Here is a 26,643-nt window from a genome sequence, read left to right as displayed (position 1 = left end):
GGTATAAGTATTAAAACAAATTGAACAGTTGGGGGAGAACTGCCAAAAGACAACAAATGTAGGCTGCTGGTCAGAACTCTGAGAGATACCTGTCTCGAGAAGGAGTTTGCAGAGAGAAAAACATCGACACTGACCTGGAGAGCAAATCTACAAAGAGAAGATTCGACAGCTCGCTAGCTTTGAAATTTGAATTTTTCTGTAAATCTTAATCAGGGGTTTTATCAGACCAGTATTGTGGAGGGAAAGTAAAAGATAGGTTAGAGAAAGGAGTTGTACATAGCTTTTAGTTAATTATTCTCTGTTAGACTTTAAAAATTAAAGTTGTTAACTTTTATTTTAAATCGTGACCTTTGGGGTAGTTCTTGGCCTCTCAAATTTTAACAGATTACGGCACAGAGTAAATCTTTTCTGTGCTGCTGGTTTAAATTAGTGGGGTGGGGGGGTTAACTCCATGTTGTAACAGTATTCATTCAATACCTGTTGTCTATATCTGGCATATGCTAACCTTCTTTATCTTGACCAGAGCTTCAATTTCTCTGGTCATCCAGTATTCCCTATACCAGCCTTGCCCTTTACATTAACAGGAACATACTTGTCTCTGGACTGTCATCATCTCAGCTTTGAAGGTTCCACTTTCTAGCCGTCCCTTTACTTGCAAATATCCTTCTCCTCTTCTGAAAGTTCTTGCCTAAAAGTCAAAACCTTCAAGGCAAGACTGACACAGATAATCACAAGATCCTAGGGAGTGTTGTCAAACAGAGACACCTATGGTGCGGGTACATAGTTCCTTCAAATTGGCGTCACAGGTAGACAGGTTGGTGGAGTTTAGCATGCTTGCCCCCATCTATCAGAGCACTGAGCACAAGAGCAGGATCATCATGTTACAACTGTTCAAGACAATATATTTGGAGTATTGCATACAATTCTAGTTGCTCTGTTATAAGAAGGGTGTTATTAAACTAGAGAGGGTGTAAAAAAAGATTGACAAGGATGTTAGTGAAATAGGAAGGTTTGAGTTATATGGAGGGGCCAGGATATATTTCCCTGGAGCGCTGGAGGCTGAGGCGTGACTTTATAAAGATTTTGAAAACCATGAGGGGCACCAACAAGGTGAATAGACAAGGTCTTTTCCCCATGATAGTTGAGTCCAAAACTAGAAGCCATACTCCCTGTATCTGCATAGGTATTCTCCAGGTGCTGCAGTTTCCTCCACAATTCAAAAATGTGGAGGTTAGGTGAATTGGCCATGTTAAATTGCCCACACTGTTCAGTGATGTGGAGGTTAGGTGAATTGGCCATGTTAAATTGCCCACACTGTTCAGTAATGTGGAGGTTAGGTGCATTAATCATGGGTCAGTATAGGATGGTAAGGGAATGGGTCTGGGTGGGTTGCTCTTCAGAGAGTCAGCGTGGACTTGTTGGGTCAAAGGGCCTGTTTCCACACCGTGGGGATTCAATAATAGGTTTAAAGTGAGAACAGAAGGATTTTTAAAAAAAGAGACCTGAGAAACAACTTTTTCCACACAAGGGTATGGAATGAAGTGCTAGAGTAAGTGATAGAGGTGGGTACAATTAAAACATTTAAAAGACATTTGGACAGGTACATGGATAAGAGAAGTTTAGTCGGATAAAGGCCAAATGCAGACAAATGGGATTAGTTCAATTTAGGAAACCTGATCCGCATGGAAAAGTTGGGGCGAAGGGCCTGTGTCTGTGCTCTGTGGCTCTATGACATCTAGTTAGATCATCGCTGATCAATATTCAATTCCATTTATACACTTAAACACTGACATCTTTACCTCTTACAATCTGAGTTTTGGAAATTTCTTGGGCCTCAGTTGTGTTTCTTTTTAGGAGAAGGATGCTCCACATTTCAGCTACCCTCTGAATAAAGAGGTTCATTAATACATAGGCCCTGAAAGGTTTCACTCTAACTTAAATGCTGTGCTCCCTTGATCTGGATTCCTCACCAGGAGATGGGTTTCATGCTCTTGACCCAGTTAGATACTTTCAGAGTCTCAACCGTCCATCAGTTCAGAGGACTACCTCATACCTGACAGGCTTTCCACAATGCTGTTTATGATTCAAAGTCTCAAAGGATTTGATCCTTGTGGAGAAAAGCCAGGAATGCCTAGACTCAACATAGTGGCGAGGTCAGAAGATGAAGAGGAATGCAGGATGGGACAACATTAAAAAGGTGGGTAGAGGCAAGAGGGGCTGAAAAGAGTGGGGAGGAAGGTGACAGAAAAGATTGGGGAGAAGGGGGAGGCAGAAAAGGGGAATGGGGAAAGGGGGCTGGGGGAAAGGGGAGGCAGAAAAGGGGGATACGGGCAAGGGGGAAGAAAAGGGGGGGGGTCAGAAAAAAAAAAATCACATGATACCGGGTTCTAGTCCAACAGGTTTATTTGAAACCACAAGCTTTCGGAGCCCCCACTCCTTCCTCAGGCAGTAATGAGAGAGAATACATCAAACACAGAATTTATAGCAAAAAAAATCTAAGGGTCATACAATGAATATGACCATGGTTCGGTCAAATTAATCAATCATGTCTAATTAATGTATTGGAGATCTTTAAAATTAATTTATGATGTAGATGCATTGCATTTATATTTTCAAAAGGCATTTGATAATGTGCCACTTCAAAAGCTACTGCGGAAAGTAAAAGTTTACTTAGTAGTGGTAACGTTTTGACATGGTAAGATGATTGGCTGGCTAACAGGAAGCAGAACGTAGGAATAATTGGGTCTTTTTCAGGCTGGCAGAATGTCATAGGTGATGTGTCACAGGGGTTGGTGCTCAAGTTTCAACTCTTTGCAAATTATACAATTGATTTGGATGAAGGGATCATAGGTATAATGGCCAAATTTGCTGATGGCACAATGATGGTTAGGAAAGTAAGTTATGAGGACATAAGGAGCATATAAAGGGGTATATATAGATAAGCTAAGTGAGTGGGAAAAGATCTAGCAAATGGAGCATATTGTGGAAAAGTGTGAAATTGTCTATTTTGGCAGAACAGAAGTTTTAAAAAGCAGACTTTCTAAATGGTGGAATGTTGCACCTGAAATGAAGAGAGATCTGGGTGTCCAAGTGCATGATACACAGAAGGTTAGTGTGCAGATACAGCAAGTAATCAGGAAAACTAATAGAATGTTGCGGTTATATTATGGGGAATGGAATGCAAGAGTAGAGAGGTCATGCTTCAGTTATACAGGGCAATTAGCGAGACCACATCTGGAATACTGGTCACTGTACTTATGGATGGATGTTAATGCATTGGAAGCAGATCAGAGAATGTTTACTGGACTATTACCTGGATTGAGCAGATTGCCTTATGAGAGAAGGACAGACAGACTAAATGTTTATCATCTGGAGTTTAGAAGAGTCAGGGTGATTTAATTGATCCAGGGGGGACTTGACTGGGTGAATATTAAAGTGATGTTGCCTTTTGCAGGAAAATCTACAACTACGGGTCACATTTAAAAGTAAGGGGTTTCCCATTTAAATCAGCGATAAGGAGACCTTTTCTTCCCCGCAGTGACTTAAGAATCTTTAGAACGCCATTCCTCAAAAGACATTGGATACAGAATCTTGAAATATTTTAAAGCAGAAGTATAGATAGAGTTTCCCAGAAATCACAAAAATCCCTAATGTGAAAGCAGGCCATTCGGCCCATCATGTCAACACAGAACCTCTGAAGGGCATCGCACCCAGACCCAACCCCCTACCCATACCTGTAACCCTGCATCTCCCACAGTTAATAACGGGATCTTGGACACTACAGACAATTTGGCGTGACCAATCCATCTAATCTGCACATCTTTCAACTGAGGGAGGAAATTGGAGAGAACGTGCTAACTCCACACAGACAGTCGCCCAAGAACGGCACTGAACCCAGGTTCCTGGTGCTGTGAGGCAGCAGTGCAGTTTTATGTACAAGAGGCAGGAGTTTGGCCCATCAATGTCTGTACCAGCTCCTAAAAGCGTCACCCAACTCGTCCCAGTCGCAATAAAAACTGAAAGGACTACAAATGTTGTAAATCAGAAACAAAAACACAAGTTGCTGGAAAAGCTCAGGAGGTCTGGCAGCATCTGTGCAGAGAGATCAAAGTTAACACTTTGGGTCTGGTGACCCTTCCCCATGCCCATTTGCCAGCCTTTCTCTTTAGCTTTCTAAAGTTAACATTTTCAAATATATATTCAGCTCTCTTCTCAAACCTCACCTGCATCATTCTCCCAGGCAGCACAATCCAACTTATAACAATTCTCTGAATAAAGACTTTGCATCCTATCTTTGTTGTAGTTCTCTTGCTGAAAATCTTGAAATTGTAGCCCCTTAGTTAATAGATAGATTTTCCACTCTCAAGAGGATGAAAGATCATCGGGGATATGTAGGAACACAGGGTTGAAGTTAAAAATCAGATCAGCCATGAGCTTATTGCATGGTGGAGCAGGCTCCAACAGCCAAGCTGCCTACCCTTGTTCCTTGTTCGTATGTTTCTATATTTGTACAATGAGAAGAGACATTTTGGAGGAACTGACCTCACTGCAGTTGAATAGATCACCACGGCTGGATTGATTCTTTCCTTGGCTGTTAGAGAAAACTAGGCAAGAAACGTATGGAGCTTTGAGGATCAGTTTCCAATTCTTACTTGATACAGGTGAAATACCAGAGAATTGGAGGTTTGTGAACATTGTATTATCGTTCAAAATAGTGCTAAGGAATAGGTTAAATAATTACAAGCTGGTCAGTTTGACATTTGTAGTAGGTAAATTACTTGGATTAATTGTTACCTGGTAAAGTGTCGACCAATCAGGGATAGTCAACATGATTTTGTCAAGGGAAGGTCACGTCTTACTCAATTAATCCAATTTTTTGAGAAAGTAACAAGGAGAATGAATTTAAGTAACGCAGTGGATGTCGTCCACATGGACTTTGGTAAGGGATTTGACAAGATTCCATACGGTAGGCTGGTCAGAAGAATAAAAGTGCATACGATACAGGGGAATGTGGCAAACCCAATTCAAAACTCACTCAGTGACAGGAAGCAAATGGTTGATGGATGTTTTGCAAATGCAAAGTAGTTACTTGTGGTTTGTCACAACACAGTGTTGGATCCTCTGCTTTTTGTGGAGTTTATTAATAATTTAAACTTGAATGAGAGGCATGATTTGAACATTTGCAGATGATAAAAAACGTTACATGTATTTGATAATGAAGAGATAATTGGTTCATTGGCTCATTATCAATGATTTGGTTTTCTTGTTGCCCTGCACCGTATTGCCTGCCAAATCAAGCAGTGGTGTGGTCAGGTACTTGAGGACAGCAGCCAGGTAACCATGACCCTAGCCCTGACCCACCCAGCATCATACCCTTCTGCAGCAGACATTGGATACGACCAATCAGAAACTGGAGAACAGCTAGGGAGCAGTGAGTCTTACCCTTAGTATAGCCTGTCCCTCTAGTTTTACCACAAACTAACATCCTCCAATCATTAAGAGGGTATAAAAATTGGACATGGAATATCATCTGGAGAAGCATGAGGTTATGCATGGAGGTGGGGGAGTGGTTGGAGGAACAACGCTGGGGAATACATAATAAATGGGTGGCTATGGAGAGGGGTAGAGGAGTTGAAAGTCCATGGACTGTATGCACAGGTCCCAGAAGGTGGCAACAGCTGTGAATACATGATTTAATTCTTCTGTATCTCTGAGAGATCCAATACCCCAAATGCCAACAGAATTAATTATATGTCTGCAGCATTTAGTAAAGAGTGACTGAGAACAAAAAGGAGGCTACAGAAAAGTGAAATATTTTAAATCCCACTCTTTGCCAGAGTCTCTCCCTCCACTGTCAATTTCTCCAGCTTGTGTCCCATAAAGGAGCTGTGGCCAGCAATAGATAGCATGTTTATGATAACAGCAGCAAAACTCAGGCTGAGAAAAAGAATATAAACATGGGAGAATAAGATTAGACTTCACATCTCATGGATAGCATCACTTTGTACAGGAATTATCCAGAAAACCTCTGGTGTATCCCTACTGGCTCTCCAAGTGAGCCACTTAATGTCTTTTCCCACACCCTGCCATTATTCCTGCTTTACAAATATTTATTCACAATCATTGCATAAGCTATATATAGTTTTGCTTCCTCATGGTGTTATTCATAATAATTCACTGCACTGCATCTCAAACTTTGTGTTATGACCCCTGGGGGGTGGAGGGGGGGGGAGTGGAGGAGGAGGAGGGGGCGGTGCTCAGGTCTTACGAGCTTTAAGGCAACAAAAGCTACCATGAAGTGTGAACTGGTCACTTGCAAGAGAGCCCATTTAACCCCTGCACTTTTTATTGTGCACTACTGGAGGCCAAGCAAACAATGTATGTTTGCTTGGAGAAACTGCTCACTTTCATCAACTCCCCCTACTGAAAATGGGGGGGGGTGGAAGAAACAGCAAGAAATGGAGAGGTGAGGGAGTGATGGAGGAGAAGTTAAGGGGTAGGGGGGGGAAAGGGGGAGGAGTATAGGTGGGGAAAACAGCAGGAAATAGAGGGGTTGTGAGGGAGGTAAGAATAACGGGGGAAGAGGAAAGAGTGTCGGGGTGGGGGGAGAGAGAAGAGTGATTAGATGAAGGAGGAGAGAGAAGAATAAGTGGGGGAACGGGGAGACAGAGGAGAGTAATTGCGGTGAAGGGTTGGGGGTGGGGGGTAAGAGAGAAGAGAGAGAGAAAGGGAGAGAGAGAGTTGTAAAAGTGACTTGGGTGGGAGAAAGGTGACTCGGGAGGAGAGAAGAGTGACCCAGGAGTGGAAAGGGGTGACAGGGAGGCGGAAGGGAAAGAGTACGGGTGAAGAGCAGGGATGGGGAAAAACAAGGAGGGGGAGAATGTGAATGGGAGGCGGGGAGGGGGACGAGGGAGTGGAGATTGAGGGGGAGAGCACGGGGCGGGGGAAGAGCAAGGACAGAGTTGAGAGGGGGGAACGGAGCAAAGTGGGAAGAGAACGAGGGGGGTAGAGCTGAGGGGAGTAGAGTGGGGGGAGAGAACAAGGGTGGGGAGAACAAAGGGGAGAATGGAGAGAAAGCGGGGAGTCGAGTGAGGGCGGGGAGAACGAGGGGGGAGAGAATGAGGGCGGGGAAAGAACGAAGAGGGAGAGAGAACGAAGGGGGGGGTAGAAAGGGGGAGAGAGAACAAAGGGATGGGGAAGAACGAAGGGGGGGGAAGAGAACAAAGGGGGGGGAAGAGAACAAAGGGGGGGAAGAGAACAAAGGGGGGGGAAGAGAACAAAGGGGGGGGGGAAGAGAACAAAGTGGGGGAGAGAACAAAGGGGGGGGGGAGAGAACAAGGAGGGGGAGAGAACAAGGAGGGGGAAGAGACCGAAGGCGGGGGGGGGGAAGAGAATGAAAGGTGGGGGGGGAAGAGAACGAAATGGGGGGAGAGAATGAAGGGGAGCGGAGAGAACGAGGAGGGCAGAACGAGTTGGGGGGAGAATGAAATGGGGGGAGAACCGAAGGGGGGGGCGGAAGAAAACGAATTGGGGGGGGGGGGGGGGGAGAAAGAGACAAAGAGGGGGAGAGAACGAAGGGGGGGGGGGAAGACAACGAAGGGGGGGAAGAGAACAAAGGGGGGGGGGAGAGAACGAGGGGGGGGAGAGAATGAAGGGGGGAGAGAACGAAGGGAGGGGGGAAGAGAACGAAGGGAGGGGGGAAGAGAACGAAGTGGGGGAAGAGAACGAAGGGGGGGGAAGAGAACGAGGGGGGGGGGAGAAGAGAACGAGGGGGGGGGAGAGAAGGGGGGGGAGAGATCGAGGCAGGGGAAGAGAACAAAGAGGGGAGAGACACAGAAGGGGGGGGGGAAGAGACAGAAGGGGGGGGGAGAAACAGAAGGAGGGGGGGAGAGACAGAAGGAGGGGGGGAGAGACAGAAGGAGGGGGGGAGAGACAGAAGGAGGGGGGGGAGAGACAGAAGGAGGGGGGGGAGAGACAGAAGGAGGGGGGGAGAGACAGAAGGAGGGGGGAGACAGAAGGAGGGGGGAGACAGAAGGAGGGGGGAGACAGAAGGAGGGGGGAGACAGAAGGAGGGGGGAGAGACAGAAGGAGGGGGGAGAGACAGAAGGAGGGGGGAGAGACAGAAGGGGGGGGAAGAGTCAGAAGGGAGGGGAGAAGAGACAGAAGGGGGGGGAGAAGAGACAGAAGGGGGGGGAGAAGAGACAGAAGGGGTGGAGAGACAGAAGGGGGGGAGGAAGAGAACAAAGGGGGGAAGAGAACGAAGGGGGGGGGAAGAGAACGAAGGGGGGAAGAGAACGAAGGGGGGGAAGAGAATGGGGGGGGAAGAGAATGGAGGGGAAGAGAACGAAGTGGGGGGGAGAATGAAGGATGTAGAACAGGGGGAATGAGAACAACGGGGAAGAGCAGGGAGGGGAAGCGCAGGTGGGGAGAGCGAGGTGTAAGATGGGGCAGCAGATGGAGCAAGGGGGGTGGAAGTGCAGGAGGAGAGCAGCAGAAGAAGAGTGTGGGGTGGGAAGAGCAAGAAGGTGCGAGGAAGGGGGGCACGGAAGTGGGAGTGCAGGAAGGGAAGAGCAAGAGGGTAGATGAGTCATGGAGGGGGAAAGAGTGACAGGGGAGTAGCAGTGTCATAAAGGGGTGAATGTGAGAGCGCGACAGCAAGAGATTGTGTGTGTGTGTCGGGGGGGGGGGGGGTGGTAGAGCGAGGTGGGTGCAAAGGAAGGGGAGAGCATGATGAGGATACCTTGTTTTACAATGGAAAGACAAACAAAAATAATCTCTGTATGATAACAGTTGGAAAATAGGCACACAGGTTACCCCCTCACCAAGCATTTTCCCAATGTATTCAACATGAAAGACGTATTTGAGATGATGCTCAGGAGCCCACACCCCCTCACTCCAACTGGATGTAGGTTTGCTCGCTGAGTTGGAAGGCTCATGTTCAGACGTTTCATCACCATACTAGGTAACATCTTCAGTAAGCCTCCAGACTAAGTAATGCTGATGATTCCTGCTTTCTGTTATATGTTTGGGTATCTTTGGATTGGTGAAGTCATTTCCTGTGGTGATGTAATTTCCTGTTCTTTTTCTCAGGGGGAGAGAAATGGGATGCCAGTGAACATGTTTGTTGATAGAGTTCCAGTTGGAATGCCATAATTCTTGTGCAAGACTCCGTTTGGCTTGTCTTGGATGGATGTCTTGTCCCAGTCGAAGTGGTGTCCTTCCTCATCTGCATGTAAAGATATTAGTGAGAGAGGGTCATGTCGTTTTGTGGCTCGTTGGTGTTCATGTATCCTGGTTGCTAGGTTTCTGCCTGTTTGTCCAATGTAGTGTTTATTACAGTTCTTGCAATGTATTTTGTAAATGACATTAGTTTTGCTTGTTGTCTGTATAGGGTCTTCCAAGTAAATTAGCTGCAGTTTTAGCGTGTTGTTGGGTTTGTGGGTTACCATGATGCCAAGGGGTCCAAGTAGTCTGGCAGTCATTTCTGAGATGTCTTTGACGTAGGGGTAACGGCTAGGGTTTCTGGACGTGTTTTGTCTGCTTGTATCGGTTTGTTGCTGAGAAATCCACAGACTGTGTTCATTGGGTACCCGTTCTTTTTGAACACATTGTGTAGGTGATTTTCCTCTGCCCTGCGTAGTTCCTCTGTGCTGCAGTGTGGCTTGTTGGAATAATGTTCTGATGCAACTTCATTTGTGGATGTTGGGAGGACTGCTTTTGTTGATCAATATTTAATCCATTTGTGTTGTTTTCCTGTAGACGCTGATCTGACGTTCCCCATTGGCTGTTCGCTCTACTGTGACATCTAGGAATGGCAGTTTGTTGTTGTTTTCCTCGTCTTTAGTGAACTTTATGCCAGTAAGCGTATTGTTCATGGTCTTGAAGGGTTCCTCTAATTTGTTTCATTTAGTGATGACAAAGGTATCATCCACTTGGTGGACCCAAACTTATGTCATTCAAGGACTGTAACAAACACGACATTGGACAAACAGGCAGAAAACTAGCCACCAAAATACTTGAACATCAACGAGCCACAAAATGCCATGACCCTCTCTCACTAGTATCCTTACATACAAATAAGGAAAGACACTTCGACTGAGACAGCACACCCATTCTAGGACAAGCCAAACAGAGACATGCATGAGAATTTCTAGAAGCATGACATTTCAACCGGAACTCTATCAACAAACACAATGACTTGGACCCAATTTAACACCCCCTGAGAAAAAGAACAGGAATTGACATCACCATAGGAAATGACATCAGCACAGGAAATGACATTACCACAGGAAAATGACATTATTAACCCAAAGAAACGCAAACATATAAATAGAAGGCAGGAATCATCAGCAATGCTTCATCCAGAGGCTCACTGAAGATGTTACTTAGCATGGTGACGAAACGTCTGAACATGAACCTTGCAGATCAGCGAGCAAATCTACATCCATAACCTCAACCTGAGCTACAAATCTTCTCAAAACTCGCTCTCAGTCCAATATCAGCCTCCACGTTCCTTGACAGACACAGATGTGAACATGCTGACATGAACCTATTTCAGTCTCACTAAGAGTGAATAAGGGAAAGATAGAAGCAAATTTTGAGATTATCACTGTTTAATAATGCTCCAGGTTTTTCAATTTACATATCTCCTCAAAAGCACATCAACCAGAACAACTAGAAATAAAGGAATGGTGAGGTCTGTCTCAGCCAATGGGATTTGAGACATTCATCTTCATTTCTCAGTCTTTACCAAAACACATCAGGTACCTGACTAAAAAAACCACAATTGTTAGCAAGTTAATGTCCCCCACTATCCTTTGCAAGCCTGCCATTTTGCTGAGTGTTTCAACTTTTATTGTCCTGTGCTACACAAATGAACTCTTAGAGCTTAGATCAAGTCCACAGTGGGGAGCATTTTCCACGATACACTCTAGCCTCAAGATGGAGACTTCATATGTTAACAAGTCTTCAGAATTAAGGACAGTTTGAAACAACACCCTGAGACAACTGACCTTCTGGGATCTAACTCCTTAATCACGAGATGGCAGCTCAGGGATGGTGCATTGCAATCAGCTCTGCACAGAGACTGAACATCTCCCTTACACCAAGCCCATTCACTAACCTCTGTACCTATAACAGGATAAAGAGATGATAATGAACCCCTGTTGTCTACATGTACAGCAACTGCTCCACTCACCACCCTGTAGATGACTCAAAGAAAAAAACTTAAAAACATAGATAAATTACATTGCTATATTTAGTGCCCCGACAGACCAATGTCAAGCTAAGTAATTAATCAACTGGTAACTGTAAACCAAAAATGTGGCCCACCATTATCTAGATGTGGAAAACTAATACACAGAGATAATAGCTGCAAAACACCCCAGTACACAGGAGGTAGGTGAAATTGGAGAGTCTCACAATAGGCAGGTAAACTGAAAATGGTCAGGTTTCTTTCCACAGTTTGACATCCTCACCTCAAGAAGACATACTTTCATTTTAATCATAGAAGACTGTGCCTGTATATTCGGTTTCCATCTTTGCAGGGTCAAATTAGGAAGGCAGACATGCTGTTAGAAATGAGTGTGCTCTAAGTCCACTTTTTAGTCTTTCTCCCACTGCTGCCACGACCAAATAGCACAGCTCATCACAAGACATGCAGACTGGAGTACTGAGTAGCTCTACAATCATACTGTCACCGGAGAAACATGAACAGGGGTTTCCCATCATCAGTGTAACTTCATGGTCTTGGCATTGACAAGAACATCAAAGTGTGGTATTTTACAGAATATTTTTCAATGGATTGGCTTTAAAAACTAAATCAGTTCTATTTTTAAATCAAAAAGCAACTTTATAACACCTAAGGAAGAATCAACATACATAAACATATGTAAAACACATAGAGACAGACACACAAACATGTAATGAGGCAGACTGATGAAATGTTCTTGTGTCCAAGTACTGCTGCCTCTGCTGTTCATGAGTTATCAATTTTCTGATTGCATGATCTCATTATGTTACCTGTCTGACATGCCACAGCTTCTCTTGTGAAAGCTCTCTGATAACGTGTCATGGAAAATGCCTACGATTACAATCATAGACTCACAGAGATGCACAGCACGGAAACAGACACGTCAGTCTAACTCATCCATGCCAACCAGATGTCCTAACGTAATCTTCTCCCATTTGCCAACACTTGGGGCCCATATCCCTCTAAAATCTTCCTATTCAAATACCCATCAGATGCCTTTTAAATGCTGTAATTGTACCCAACTCCACAACTTCCACTGGCAGCTCCTTCCATACACATACCACCCTCTGTGTGAAAACACTTCCCCTTAGGTTGCTTTTAAATCTTTCCCCTCTCATCTTAAACGCAAGTCCTCAAGGATTGCACTCCCCTATCCTTGGAAAAAGACCTTGACTATTCATTGAACAAAGAACGACGAAGAAAATTTACAGCCCAGGAACAGGCCCTTAGGCCCTTCAAGCCTGTGCCAATCCAAAACCACTGTCTAAACCTATAGCCCAATTCCAAATTATTTGTATCCCTCTGGTCCCCATGCATCTTTCTAGATGTACCTTAAATGAATCTACCATGCCTGCCTCTACTACCTCTGCTGGCAACGCATTCCAGGCACCTACCACCCTCTGTGTAAAGTACTTTCCCCGTGTATCCACCTTAAACTTTTCACCTCTCACCTTGAATGCATGCCCTCTCATTACTGAATCCCTCACCCTGGGAAAAAAGCTTATATCTATCCATCCTGTCTATACCCTTCATTATTTTGTCAACCTCAATCAAGTCTCCCCTCAATCTCCTTTGTTCTAATGAAAAGGAATCCTAAGCATACTCAAACTCTCTTCATAGCTAGCACCTTCCATACCAGAAAACATCTTCGTAAACCTTCTCTGCATCCTCTCCAAAGCATCCACATCCTTTTAGTAATGTGACGACCAGAACTGTACACAGTACTTTAAATGCAGCTGAAACAAAGTCTTGTACAATTTTAACATGACCTGCCAGCTCTTATACCCAATACCCCATCCAATGAAGGCAAGCATACATAAGCCTTTTTGACTGCTCTGTCCATCTGTGCAGCCACCTTCAGGATACAATGGACCTGAACTCTCAGATCTCTCTGCTCATCAACTTTTCTCAAGGCTCTTCTGTTTACAGTATAGTTCGCTCTAGAATTAGAACTTCCAAAATGCATCACCTCACATTTGCCTGGATTGAACTCCATCTGCCACTTCTCCGCCTAACTCTCCAGTCCATCTATATTCTCCTGTATTCTTTGACAGTCCCATATGCTTTCTGCTACTCCACCAATCTTTGTGCCATCTGCAAACTTACTGATCAGACCACCAATGCCCTCTTTCAGATCAGCACTGATCCCTGTGGAACACCGTTCACCTTTCTGCATTTCAAGAAACTCCCTTCAACTCCTACAGTCTGTCTCCTGTTATCCACTGAGCTAGATCCACCCTGCACACCATGTGACTTCACCTTCTCCATTAGGTTACCATGGGGAACCTTATCAAATGCCTTACTAAAGTCCATGTATATGACATCAACAGCCTTTCCTTCATCTATCAACTTAGTCACTTCCTCAAAGAATTAAGTTGGTAAGGCACGATCTCCCCCACACAAAACCATGTTGCCTATCACTGATAAGTCCATTGTCTTCCAAATATAAATAGATCCTATCCCTCAGTACGTTCTCCAGCAACTTTCCCACCACGGACGTCAGGCTCACCCGTCTGTGGTTACCTAGAATATCCCTACTACCGTTCTTGAACAGGGGGACCACATTAGCAACTCTTGAGTCCTCCAGCACTTCACCCGTGTTTAACGATGCTACAAAGAGATCTGTCAGGGCCCCAGCTATTTCCTCTCTCAGCTCCCTCAGCAACCTGGGATAGATCCCATCCGGTCCTGGAATTTGTCCACCTTAATTTCCTTTAGCTTACCCAACACATCCTCCCTCATTATGACAACGTGATCCCAAGTAAACAAACTTCTATCTCTCATCTCAACATTTGTCATGTCCCTCTCCTCATTGAGTAGTCAGAGAATTTCACCCATCTTCTCAGGTTCGACACACAACCTACCTTCCTTATCTTCTGGTGGACCAACTCTTTCTCCAGTTACCCTCTTGCCTCTTTTATATGAATAAAAGGCCTTGGGATTCTCCTTAATTCTGCCTGCTAAAGTTATTTCATGACCCCTTTTAGCCCACTTGATTCCTCGTTTAAGATTGGTCCTACTCTCCTGATATTCCTTCAAAGCCTGTTCTGTTCTAAGATGCCTGAACGTCATGTACACTTAGACCATAAGACCATAAGACATAGGAGTGGAAGTAAGGCCATTCGGCCCATCGAGTCCACTCCGCCATTCAATCATGGCTGATGCGCATTTCAGCTCCACTTACCAGCGTTCTCCCCGTAGCCCTTAATTCCTCGAGACAACAAGAATCTATCAATCTCGGCCTTGAAGACATTTAGCGTCCCGGCTTCCACTGCACTCCGTGGCAATGAATTCCACAGGCCCACCACTCTCTGGCTGAAGAAATGTCTCCGCATTTCTGTTCTGAAATGACCCCCTCTAATTCTAAGGCTGTGTCCACAGGTCCTAGTCTCCTCGTCTAACGGAAACAATTTCCTAGCATCCACCTTTTCCAAGCCATGTATTATTTTGTACGTCTCTATTACGTCTCCCCTTAATCTTCTAAACTCCAACGAATACAATCCCAGTATCCTTAGCCGTTCCTCATATGCTAGACCTGTCATTCCAGGGATCATCCGTGTGAATCTCCGCTGGACACGTTCCAGTGCCAGTATGTCCTTCCTGAGGTGTGGGGGCCAAAACTGGACACAGTACTCCAAATGGGGCCTAACCAGAGCTTTATAAAGTCTTAGTAGTACAGCTCTGCTTCCCTTTTCCTCTTGGCTGGTCATCCAGGCTCCCCATCCTATCATCCACAGATCACGAATCTTCCCTTTCCTATCCCTAAGTTTTCAAAAGGACATGTCTATCCTGCACTAACTTTAAGCTATCTTTGAAAGCCTCCCACATATTGAATGTGGACTTCTCTTCAAATAGCTGTGTCCAATCCACATTTTCCAGCTCCTGACAAATTTTACACAATTGGCCTTGGCCCAATTTAGTACTTCCCTTAGGACCACTCTCATCTTTGTCTACAAGTATTCTAAAACCTACAGAACTCTGGTCACTATTCCCAAAGAAATCCCATACTGTAAATTTTACCAAATGGCCTGGCTGATTCCCCAACACCAGGTCCAATATGGCCCCTTCGCTAGTTGGACTACTGACATACTGCTCTGGAAAACTTTCCTGGGTGCTCCGTACAAACTTTGCCCCATCAAGAACTCTGACACGAAGTGCATCCCAGTCAATGTTGGGAAAATTAAAATCTCCCATCACCACCACCCTGTTGCCTCCATATCTTTCCATAATCTGTTTACCTATTTGTTCATCTACCTCACGCTCACATTTAGGAGGCCTGTAGTACATGCTCCAACAATGTAACTGCACCCTTCTTATTTCTCAGCTCTACCCATATTGCCTCACTGCTCAAGCCTTCTATAGTGTCCTCAATTAGCACAGGCCTGATATCGTTCCTGACCTACAATGTAACTCCACCCCCCCGACTTTTACTTCCCTCACTGTCCTGTCTGAAGCATCTATATCCTGGAACATTTAGTTGCCAATCATGCCCTTCCTTCAACCAAGTCTCTGTGATCACAATAACATCATACTCCCAGGCACCAATCCAAGTCCTAAGTTTGTCTGCCGTACCCACTATACTCCTTGCATTAAGACCACCAGTTCCCTTCCGATCATCTATTCTCTGCCTACTCTTCCCCTTGGTAATGTTAACTTCATGATCCTTTTCCTTACAGTCTCTAGTTTCCACCTCACTGTCTACTTGTCTTCTCTTCTGGTTCCCAGCCCTCTGCCACATGAATCCATGCCATCTTATTCCATACACCACCTTCTGTGTGAAAAAGTTGCCCCTTAGGCCTCTTTTAAATATTTCCCCTCTCACCCTAAACCATGCTCTCTAGTTCTGGACTCCCCCACCACAGGGAAAGGACCTTGTCTATTTATCCTATCAATGCCCCTTATGATTTTATAAACCTCTATAAAGTCACCCCTAAGCCTCCAACGCTCCAGGAAAAACAGCCCCAGCCTATTCAGCCTCTCCCTATTGCTCAAACCCTCCAACTCCGGCAACTACCTTGTAAATCTTTCCTGAATCCTTTCAAGTTTCACAACATCCTTCCGACAGGAAGGAGACCAGAATTGTATGCAATATTCCAAAGGTGGCCTAACCAATGTCCTGTACAGCCGCAACATGACTTCCAAACTCCTATACTTAATGCTCTGACCAATAAAGGAAAGCATACCAAATGCCTTCTTCACTACCCTATTTACCTGTGACTCTACTTTCAAGGAAATGTTAACCTGCACTCCAAGGTCTCTCTGTTCAGCAATATTCCCCAACACCTTCCCATTAAATGTCTAAGTCTTGCTCTGATTTGCCTCTCCAAACTGGAACAGCTCACATTTATCTAAAATAAACTTCATCTGCCACTCCTCAGCCCACCAGCCCAGCCGTTCAAAGTCCCATTGTACTCAGAGGTAACCTTCTTCGCTGTCTATTACACCTTCAATTTTGGAGTCATCTGCAAATTTACTAACTATACCTCTCATGCTCACATCCAAATCATTTATATAAACAACAAAAAGCAGTGGATCCAGCACCGATCCTTGTGACACTCCACTGGTCACAGGCCTCCAGTTTGAAAAGTAGCCCTCCAGCACCACCCTGTGTCTTCTACCTTCAAGCCAGTTCTGTATCCAAATGGCTAGTTCTCCCTGTATTCCATGAGATCTAACTTGCTAACCAGTCTCCCATGGGGAACCTTGTTGAATGCCTTACTGAAGTCCATGTAGATCATATCTACCGCTCTGCCCTCATCAATCCTCTTCGTTACTTATTAAAACTCAATCAAGTTTGTAAGAAATGATTTCTCACGCACAAAGCCATGCTGACTGTTCCTAATCAGTGCTTGCCTATCCAAATACATGTAAATCCTGTCCCTCAGGATTCCCTCCAACAACTTACTCACCATCGATGTCAGACTCACCGATTTATAGTTCCCTGGCTTTTCCTTATCACCCTTCTTAAATACTGGCACCACGTTAGCCACCCCCCAGTCTACTGGCACCTCATCTATGGCTACCAATGATACAAATATCTCAGCAAGGGGCCCAATAATCACTTCTCTATCTTCCTACAGAGTTCTAGGTACACCTGATCAGGTCCTGGGATTTATCCACTTTTATGCGTTTCAAGACATCCAGCACTACCTCCTCTGTAATATGGACATTTTTCAAGATGTCACCATCTATTTCCCCACATTCTACATCATCCATGTCCTTCTCCACAATAAACACTGTGAAGCAACTAGACCAGCACTTCAAATGCCAGGGCAGAGTGCAAATGGATGAAGTGCAGACAAATGGGATTAGTTTAGTTTGGTATTACTTGGTAAGTATAGGCATGGTGGGCCAAAGACCTACCTACTTCTATGCCGTCTGACTTGGTCTCTCTCTGGCAGTTTAAAATCGGAGTCGGTACTGATGTGCACTGCTTGATGACACCAAGTTGTCAGGGCTTGATCTTGGGGGGCGGGGGGGGGGGGCTGTTGGTAACTAAGAACATTGAAATCTAAATAATGCGGTGTTCATTAATGGCAGCGACATTAGTGACAGGCATTAACATTTCTTGATTCAGCAACAAAATGCACTTCACTGAAGGGAGAAAAATGTTCTTTGTGTTTATCATTAAAGCTACAGGGAGCACAAAAGGCAGCTATTCACATTCATCATATTTTTGCTGACTCTCTGAAGGACCACTCAACTACTTCTAATGTCCTAGCTCTCCCCACTGCGCTGACAATATTTGCTTTTCAACTGTAGAACCAGTTTTATTTATGTTATCCCAAGTTATCAAACTCTCAGCACCACGCAATGCCAATGCTTGTTCAGTGACTTCCTATAATGGAAGGAAGCGTGGGCTTCTTATGTTGGTTTGTTTTATTTTGAGCATCATACATCCATTTCTTAAAATGTCACGTGTGGTGCTGGAAAAGCACAGCAGCTCAGGTAACATCCAAGGAGCAGGAGAATCGTTGTTTCGAGCAAAAGCCTTTCATCAGGAATTTCATCACTTATCCAATAAAGAAACTAAGTGTAATCTGTCATTTCTTAAAATGAGTCTCTCCTGAACCGGAAGAAAATTTGGTACATTACATTAGATGCTTGCTACTACAATGAACCTGTCTGTGATCACTACTCATATATGGGCTTTTCACAGTAATTTGACAGATAGTCAGACCTATTTAGTCAGTTTTGATGCAATGTATCACATGTGTTAGTGCTGCAGGGTGTGCTTCATGCCAAGAATAGCTGCAGGCAAATTCTCAATAATTTAAAATAGTGAAAAATTCACTTGTTTGTACTGCTGCTTTTGTTTTCTCATTGACCTGTGAACAGTGACTGGTTTGGCAACGCTGTCGCTGTATCACTTGAGTGTAAAGCTTTTCTTCCAAACGCTCGCATAACCTTTATGGTGAGTAGACAGAAGAGACTTTGATCATAGGTTCTAGAGAATGCACACACCCTACTTCAAGTAATAACAGATGCAGACATCAGAAGATAAAGCACGAAGGTTGATACAGTAAATGCAATTGATCTGAAAATTAACACAGACGAGCTGGATATCTGCTGGAAAACACATCCTGTTTTCATTTATTCAGAGACTGAGCAAAGTTCACCCCATCTGTGTTGACAGAGCGGTCTGTATGATACATAGCCAACTCATTTGTTGCCCAAATTTTAAGGAATACAATTTAGCAATGTATTAGTTTCAGATTACCCTTAGATGGGTGCCTGTAAACAACTGTAAATGCTGCCATCTTGGGATAGAATAACCCATTCTCATTGAGATCACAGGAAAGGTTAAGATGAAAAATATTGTGGGCCAGTAAAGGTCAGACATTTCAGTTAAAAAAAACCGAGAATTGCACTGAGTTGTATTTAATGTAGGCAACTGAGGCAGGAAATATTGCAGGAAGACACAATTAATTGCAAGAGAATCCGAACATATTTCCCCATCCCAGGATAACTTCCCAAAATTAAACTGTCAGCTGGAACAAAATTTATATTATTATTCCTGAGCCCACCAGAACCTAGTGCTAGTTCAGAGATTGAGTGAGAGTGGCATTGCTTACCCATGACTCCTGAAAGTCACTTAGCAAACTCCATTACGTCTCCCATGTTCTTTGAAGTGGGTTCCTTAATGAGAGACGCAGCATGGGGAAGAAAGGGGTTCTCTGACCCTACTTCCCCAAACACTCTCGTGTGACCTAAATCCACCCTTATTGATTCGAATCAAGTGATCCAATGGTGCCATTTGGTACTGGCCCTGCAGTATTCCAGACTGCAGCCACTGCTAACAGTGGCACAGCTAGTTATGGAGAGCAGTAAGTCTCTAATTGGTCAGCAGCTGGAGCATTTCCACACCAAGACTCCTAAATCCCATGAAAGGCTACTGCTGGTCAGCTAATTCTCTAGCAGGCACTCAATTCAAACAATTCTTCCCATGCCTCTCAGAACCTATGTGGGTTTTCCATTGGTTCAATAGGTGGGCTGGACTATCATATCAATTACATTAAATTCTGCATTGTTTCTCAAATACATCACTCACTCAGACATACAACAAACTAAGTATCAAAAGCATCTTGATGTCATACAGTGCCTCCGAGATCAGCGCTGTTTGTAACTGATTTCACAGTGAAGATTGAAACAGTTCTTTGCTGAGGATACCAAATTGAAATGGATGGCAGACTAAAGCCAGTCAAATACAGACAAGCCTGGATTTGGCAGCTGGAACCTATTTTTAATACAGGAAAATACTACATCACAAGAGTAGCACAGGATAATTAAGATGATAGTGGCATTACTGAGCAGGACAGGTACATGGACATACTTAAATAGTTGTTGGAAGCCAGTGGACAGTAGCAGTTAAGGGAAAAAGAAAGGAAGACCTTCAGCAATTGAATCAAGAGAATAGATAAATCTTAGGCAATGGTTCTTTATGTTATTGAGATTTAGTTTAGTCTTGCCTGAGGTTCTGCGTACAGACATTATTGCAGTAATATGAGAAATAGCAGGCTTTGTGAATGGGAAATTGTGACTAATTTATTAGAGATTTTCAAGGAAGCCTCAACCAGAGTAGATAGAGGGGAAGTAGGCAGATGCATTGTATCTAGACTTTCAGAAGGCACTCATCAAGGTACCTCACAAAAGGTTAATCATAGGGTACGGATCCAAGATGTTGCAGGTAGAATATTGGCAAGGATAGAGAATTGGCCAATGGGTAGAAAACAACAAGTGGGAAGTAGTTCTTCTTTTTCAGGTTGGTAATCCACAATCAGTGGGATTCCACAGGGATCAGTGCTGGGACCACATTGATTCACTCCTTCAGTTCATTAACTTAAGTTAATAAATATACTGCAGCCAAATTTGCAGATGACATGGAAATAGGCAGATTGCGTAAGAGATATTGATAGGTTAAGTAAGTTGGGGAAAATGTTGGCAAAGAAGTAATAGAAAATTACAGCAGGAAAAGAGGCTCTTTGGCTCAAACTGTCTACTCAGCTAGTTCCAATTGCCCAGATTTGGTCCACATCTCTCTAAACCCTTCCCATCCATGCACCTATCCAAATGTTTTTAAAATTTTGAATCCAATTAGCTCCCTCTCCCTGGATCCCATGTGAGCTAACCTTCATGACCAGTGTGCCTTGCAGGACATTGTCAAAGGCCTTACTCAAGTCCAGACGGACAACATCCGCTGTCCTACCCTCATCTATCTTCTTGGTTCCATCCTGGAAAATCTCAAAGATTTGTCAGACATGTCTTCCAGCACACAAATCCATATTGAGTATCCCTAGTCAGACCTTGACTGTCCAAATGTTTTTTAAATGTAGCTATGTATCTGCCTCAAACACTTTCTCTGGCAGCCCATTCCACATACACACCACTCTCTGTGTGAAGAAGTTGCCTCTCAGGTCCTCAAATTTTACTCCCCTTACTATGCCCTCTAGTTTTCAATTCCCGATTCCAAGGGAAAAAAACTATATACATTCATCCTATCTATGCCCCTCATGATTTTATACACCTCAATAAGGTCACCCTCATTCACCTATGTTCCAAGGAATAAAGTACCATGCTGGCCAATCTCTCCCTATAATTCAGGCACACTGTTGCTGGCAACAAATATCCTCGTTAATCTTCTTTGCACTCTTTCCAGTTTAATGATGTCTTTCCTATAACAGGGTGACCATAACTGTACACAAAACTCCAACAATTTTTACAACTGGAGCCTAACATCCTACTGCTATTCTCAATGCAATCAATCAATGAAGGCCAACATGCTAAATGTCTTTTTCACCACCCTGTCTACCTGTGACGCCGCTTTCAAAGAACTATGTACTTGTATTCCTAGGTCCCTCTGTTCCATAACACTTCTAAGGACCTTACCATTTACTGGGCCGAAGGGCCTGTTTCCACACTAAGTAATCTAATCTAATCTTACTGCATAAAGTCCTACCCTGGTTTGACCTTCCAAAGTGCAACACCTCACACTTATCTGTACTGAATTGTATTTGCCAATCCTCAGCCCACTTCTCCATCTGATCATGTCTCTCTGTAATTTTTGACAACCTTCCTCACTTTCAATGATACCTCCTAATTTTATATCATCTGCAAACTTACTAATCATGCCTTGTACATTCACATTCAGATCATTTATGTAAATAACAAAGGTCCCAGCACTGACCTGTGTGGCACACCACAAGTCACAGGTCTCCAGTTCGAGAAACAGTCTTCAACCGTCACTCTTTGCTTCCTACCATTTAGCCAATTTTGAATCCAATTAGCTAGCTCTCCCAGGATCCCATGCGAGCTAACCTTCATGGCCAGCCAGTCTTGCAGGACCTTGTTAAAGGCCTTACTAAGGTCCAGATAGACAACATCCACTGTCCTACCCACATTTATCTTCTTGGTTTCGTCCTGGAAAAACTCAAAGATTTGTCAGACATGACTTCCTGGATATAAAACCATGCTGAGTACCCCTTGTCAGACCTTGCCTATTCAAATGTTGGTTGATCCTGTTCCTCAGTATCCTCTCCAATAACTTACCCATCACTGATGTCAAGTTCACTGGTCTGAAGTTCCCTAACTTGTCTTTGCTATCTTTCTTAAATAATGAAACAACATTAGCCATCCTCCAGTCTTCTGGAACTTCACCAGTTGCAAAAGATGAGGCAAAAATCCCTGCAAGGGCCTCTGCAATTTCTTCCTTCACCTATCACAATGTCAGAGATGGACTTGATCATGCCCAAGGGATTTATCTTCCTCAATGCTCTTTAAGGCTGCAAACACCTCCTCTCTGGCAATGCAGTCCAAAATGTCCCACTTGTTTCCCTTATTTCCTTAGCATCCATGATTCTCTCCTCAGTTATCACTGAGGAGAAATATTCATTAAATTCTCCCCCACCTCCTGTGGCTCTACATATAGATGGCTATGCTGACCAAGATGATAAGGGGACCTATTCTCTCCCTAACCACCCTTTTATTCTTAATATAGCTATAGAACCTCTGGGATTATCTTTAACATATCTGCCAGATCCATCTCATACCCTATTTTTGCTCTTCTGATTTCCCTCTTAAGGGTGCTCCTACACTGTTTATAGTCAGCTTGGGATTCATTTGAGCTTGATAGCTTAAACCCAATGTATGTCTACTTCTTTTTCCTGACTAGGGCTCCCTAAATGTGCCAGCTTTTCCCTTTACCCTAACAGGGACATACTGTCCCTAGACTCTTGATATCACATTATGTGGGGAAAATGTGAAGTCATTCATTCCTGAAGGGAGAACAAGACAACAGAACTATTTACAGGGAGAAAAATTGCAGAAAACTACAACACAAAGGAACTTGGAGATACTTGTGGGCAAAACACAGAAATCTAGTACACAGGTGCAGCAGGTAATCAGGAAGGCTCATGCAATGTTGGTTTTTATTTCAAGAGGGTTGGAGTATAAGAGTTGGAAAGTCTTACTGCAACTGTACAAGGTGCTGGTGAGCCCACATCTGGAGTACTGCAAGCAGTTTTTATTCCATTATTTAATAAACTATGTTATTTCATTGAAGGTAGTGAGAGAAGGTTCACTAGGACGATCCCTGGTACAGAGGGATTATTTTATGAGCAAAGGCTCAAGAGATTAAGATTCCACTCATTGTCATTTAGAAGAATGAGGGGTGATCTCATTTAAACATGTAGGATTGTTAAGGGGTTTAGCAACATAAATGCTGAGAGGATGGTTCCCCTCATCTGAGTGTCTAGGACAAGAGGGCATAGTGTTAGAATAAAGGAGCACCATTTAAGGTTGAGATAAGCAAGAATTTCTTCTCTCAAGAGATTTGGAACTTCTTGCCACAGACTGCTGTGGGGCAGAGTCCTCATTAATAATAAAGGTTGAGATAGATAGATTCTTGATTGGTAGGGGAATCAAGGGGTACAAAGAAAATGCAGGAAAATGGATGAGGAATGTCAAACCAGCTATGATCCTATTGGATGGTGGAGCAAGTTCAAGGGGCCAAACTGCCCACTCCTGCTCCCATTTCTTATGGTTACATTTCAAGAAGATTATTGGTGCAAAAAGACAGCATGGTCATTTCAACCATGGGTATCAGGACTCCCCAAAAGATAGCAGCTGAATGGGACAAAGTGTTTGCACACTATCCTTGCAACGTTTGGCACTACATTTTTACCTTGCCGAGACAAACCGAATTAATGTTTACTCTCTCTCCCAGCTGCAAAACAAACTCAGATTTTAGGAACTACAATCCAATTCCAATGGATCCACAGCAGAAAACTTGTCCAAAAGTTCTATATCAATTGGCAGTTATTAGCTTCATAGCGTAAGGAAATGATGGTATTTGGCTAGCACTTGGTTCTGTCAAGATCGTCTCTGGTCTTTTATGGTGAGACACAAGTTGATTACAAAATAAAGTATGGAATCTGAAATGTCACAGAATTGCTATTATAAACAGCATCACAATGGTCACAATACGGTGAGATATCATACTACAATTTTCTGACAGAATGTTGTATTATAATATTGTTGCATAACAATGGTGAGGTATACTAGCACAACCATGTTTTAGTATAAAAGGTATATAAACTGCCACTCACCTGTATGCTGCCAAAGTCAACATTCTCATAGTGGAAATGGGCACATTCTGCCAGTTTGGGAAAGTGTCCTTTCGTGAATGCCATCCTGCAACATTGAGAGGAACACGGCATTAATGTTAACCTTCACTTTTACCAGGAACAACTTACGCTTACATAGTAACTCCAACAGCTCTAGTAACATTCCCTTGCTCAGTTGATGTCTACCCTGCAGGTATGAAAATTTTCGTTGTCAGAATTACCCAGAAGATAACAGGCACAGAAGAAATCAGATAAGATTCTCCCCCATTCAAACACAAAATTTCTAAAGCACAAGATTGCCATCTACCCCAAGCAATCATCAAGTGGGAATATTACAGTGCAGAATTCGAACTCAGTCTGAAAAACATAAAAATTGTCAAAAGCTGGTAGTGTGAAATGGGTTGTCAAGAAAGCCCATTTGATTCATCAACATGTTTTAGCCCTGTCTGGAATTTGCGTGACTCCAGTCCCACACTGTAAAGAAGAACTCGATGACCCACTGAAGTATACTAGTAAGCTATTCCATAGCAAGTTATTTTAAATGATTCAAGTCAACCTTCTCAGGACATTTAGACAAAGACAACAGAAGCACCATCCCCACACTAAGAATGGATAGGCTGAGAGTAATGTGAAAAAAAGCAGAAGGTTTTGTAAAGACCTCCTCTAGCTACAGTCATTGTACAAATGGCTCAAGGTTCAATTCCTTTGAATGCACATGGGAGAGTCATGAAAGAAAAGTAATACAAGATATTCAACTCTTTAAGTGAATGTCCCCAAAAGACTGCTTGGGATACTGGGTCAGAAATTGCTGTTTCACTTGTTTCCATTCCCAGTCCAGGCAGAGGCGAGAACGTTCCTATGGTCTACTTGAGAATCCTAGGACGGAGATGGACCACACTTTTTTTTTCTTGCAGCCTGCTTGCAACCTTTCACATGCTTGCCAGCTCCCAGCAAGGTTTTAGCAGCAGGAAGTGGCATGCTGAAATTTCAGCAAGTCAGACAGATAGCAGCAAATGAGAGATTAGATGCTAAGTTATCCATGTGTTATATAGAACATTACAGCGCAGTACAGGCCTTTCTGCCTGCGATGTTGCGCCGACCTGTCATACCAATCTGAAGCCCATCTAACCTACACTATTCTATGTACGTCCATATGCTTTTCCAATGACGACTCAAATGTACTTAAAATTGGTGAATCTACCACCATTGCAGGCAAAGCATTCCATTACCTTACTACTCTGAGTGTTAGCAACTGTATACTTGGTATACTGTGTACAGCTGTGTACTAACTGTGTACTGTGTACTAACATGCTCATTTTTCACAATTAGTTTTGTATTATACTTACTAAGATGCTTCTGAAGTCATGATTTTGAATAAACTCTTTAGTTTTCTTTTAAATTCTACTTGCAGCCCAAAATTCCCAACTGGCCTTATTTTTGTCATGAACGTGACTGCTTTGGCCAGTTTTAATCTGTTACAGCACAGAAAAAGGCCCTTCGGCCCACTGCATCAACACCAAACTATCCTAATCCCATTTTTCAGCACTCGGCCTATTGCTTTGTATGTCTTGGAATTGCAACACCACATCTAAATACTTCTTAAATGTTTTGAGAGTTCTGTCTTAATCAACCTTACTGGTTGCAAGTTCCAGAACCCCATCACCCTCTGGGTGTAAAAGATTTTCCTTCCATTTCCTCTAAACCTTCTGCCCCCTTACCTTAAATCTATGTCCACCAGACATTGATTCCTCAACCAAGGAATAAAGGCTTTTTTCTATCTACCCTTTTAATGCCCCTCATAATTTCAAACCTCACTATAATGCACTCTTTCAATCTCCTCTCCTCTAACAAAAATATCAATCACTTTTCATAACATACACAGCAGGCAACACTTTGTAAATCTCTTCTGCACCCTCTCCAGTGCTATTACATCCCTCCTATACTGTGGATTCCAGAACTGCATACAGTACCCTAGCTGTGGCCTAAACAACATTTTATATAGTTCCAGCAAAACCTGCCTGCCTTTAAATTGCATACTTCAATTAATAAAGGCATGTATATACTATGTGCCTTCTTAACCACTTTCTCCACCTGTCCTGATACCTTAAGGTAGATGCACACTAAAGTCCCTCTGATCCTTAGTGCTTTCCAGGGTCCTATTGTGCATCATGCATTCCCTGCCCTTGTTTGTACAACATAAATGGACCGCCTGAAATTTAACTGAGCTGAATTTCATTCGCCACTGATCAGCCCATCTGACCAGCCTGTCTA

The 26,643-nt window shown here is 43.5% G+C and overlaps 1 protein-coding gene across 6 annotated transcripts in view; it reads right to left on the bottom strand.

The window, feature by feature from the left end:
• arhgap32b (Rho GTPase activating protein 32b) overlaps nt 1-26,643 on the bottom strand; it is a 572,293-nt gene that overhangs the window by 224,303 nt on the left and 321,347 nt on the right. For all 6 annotated transcript variants that reach the window (XM_072593008.1, XM_072593005.1, XM_072593009.1 and 3 more), the window contains one exon: nt 24,355-24,439. In XM_072593008.1, coding sequence (XP_072449109.1) covers nt 24,355-24,439 — 85 coding nt within the window. The remainder of the gene's footprint in view (nt 1-24,354; nt 24,440-26,643) is intronic.

Source organism: Chiloscyllium punctatum, chromosome 23 (assembly GCF_047496795.1).
Source record: "Chiloscyllium punctatum isolate Juve2018m chromosome 23, sChiPun1.3, whole genome shotgun sequence".
Classification (NCBI taxonomy): Eukaryota; Metazoa; Chordata; class Chondrichthyes; order Orectolobiformes; family Hemiscylliidae; genus Chiloscyllium; species Chiloscyllium punctatum.
This window is presented reverse-complemented; position numbering and strand designations above follow the sequence as displayed.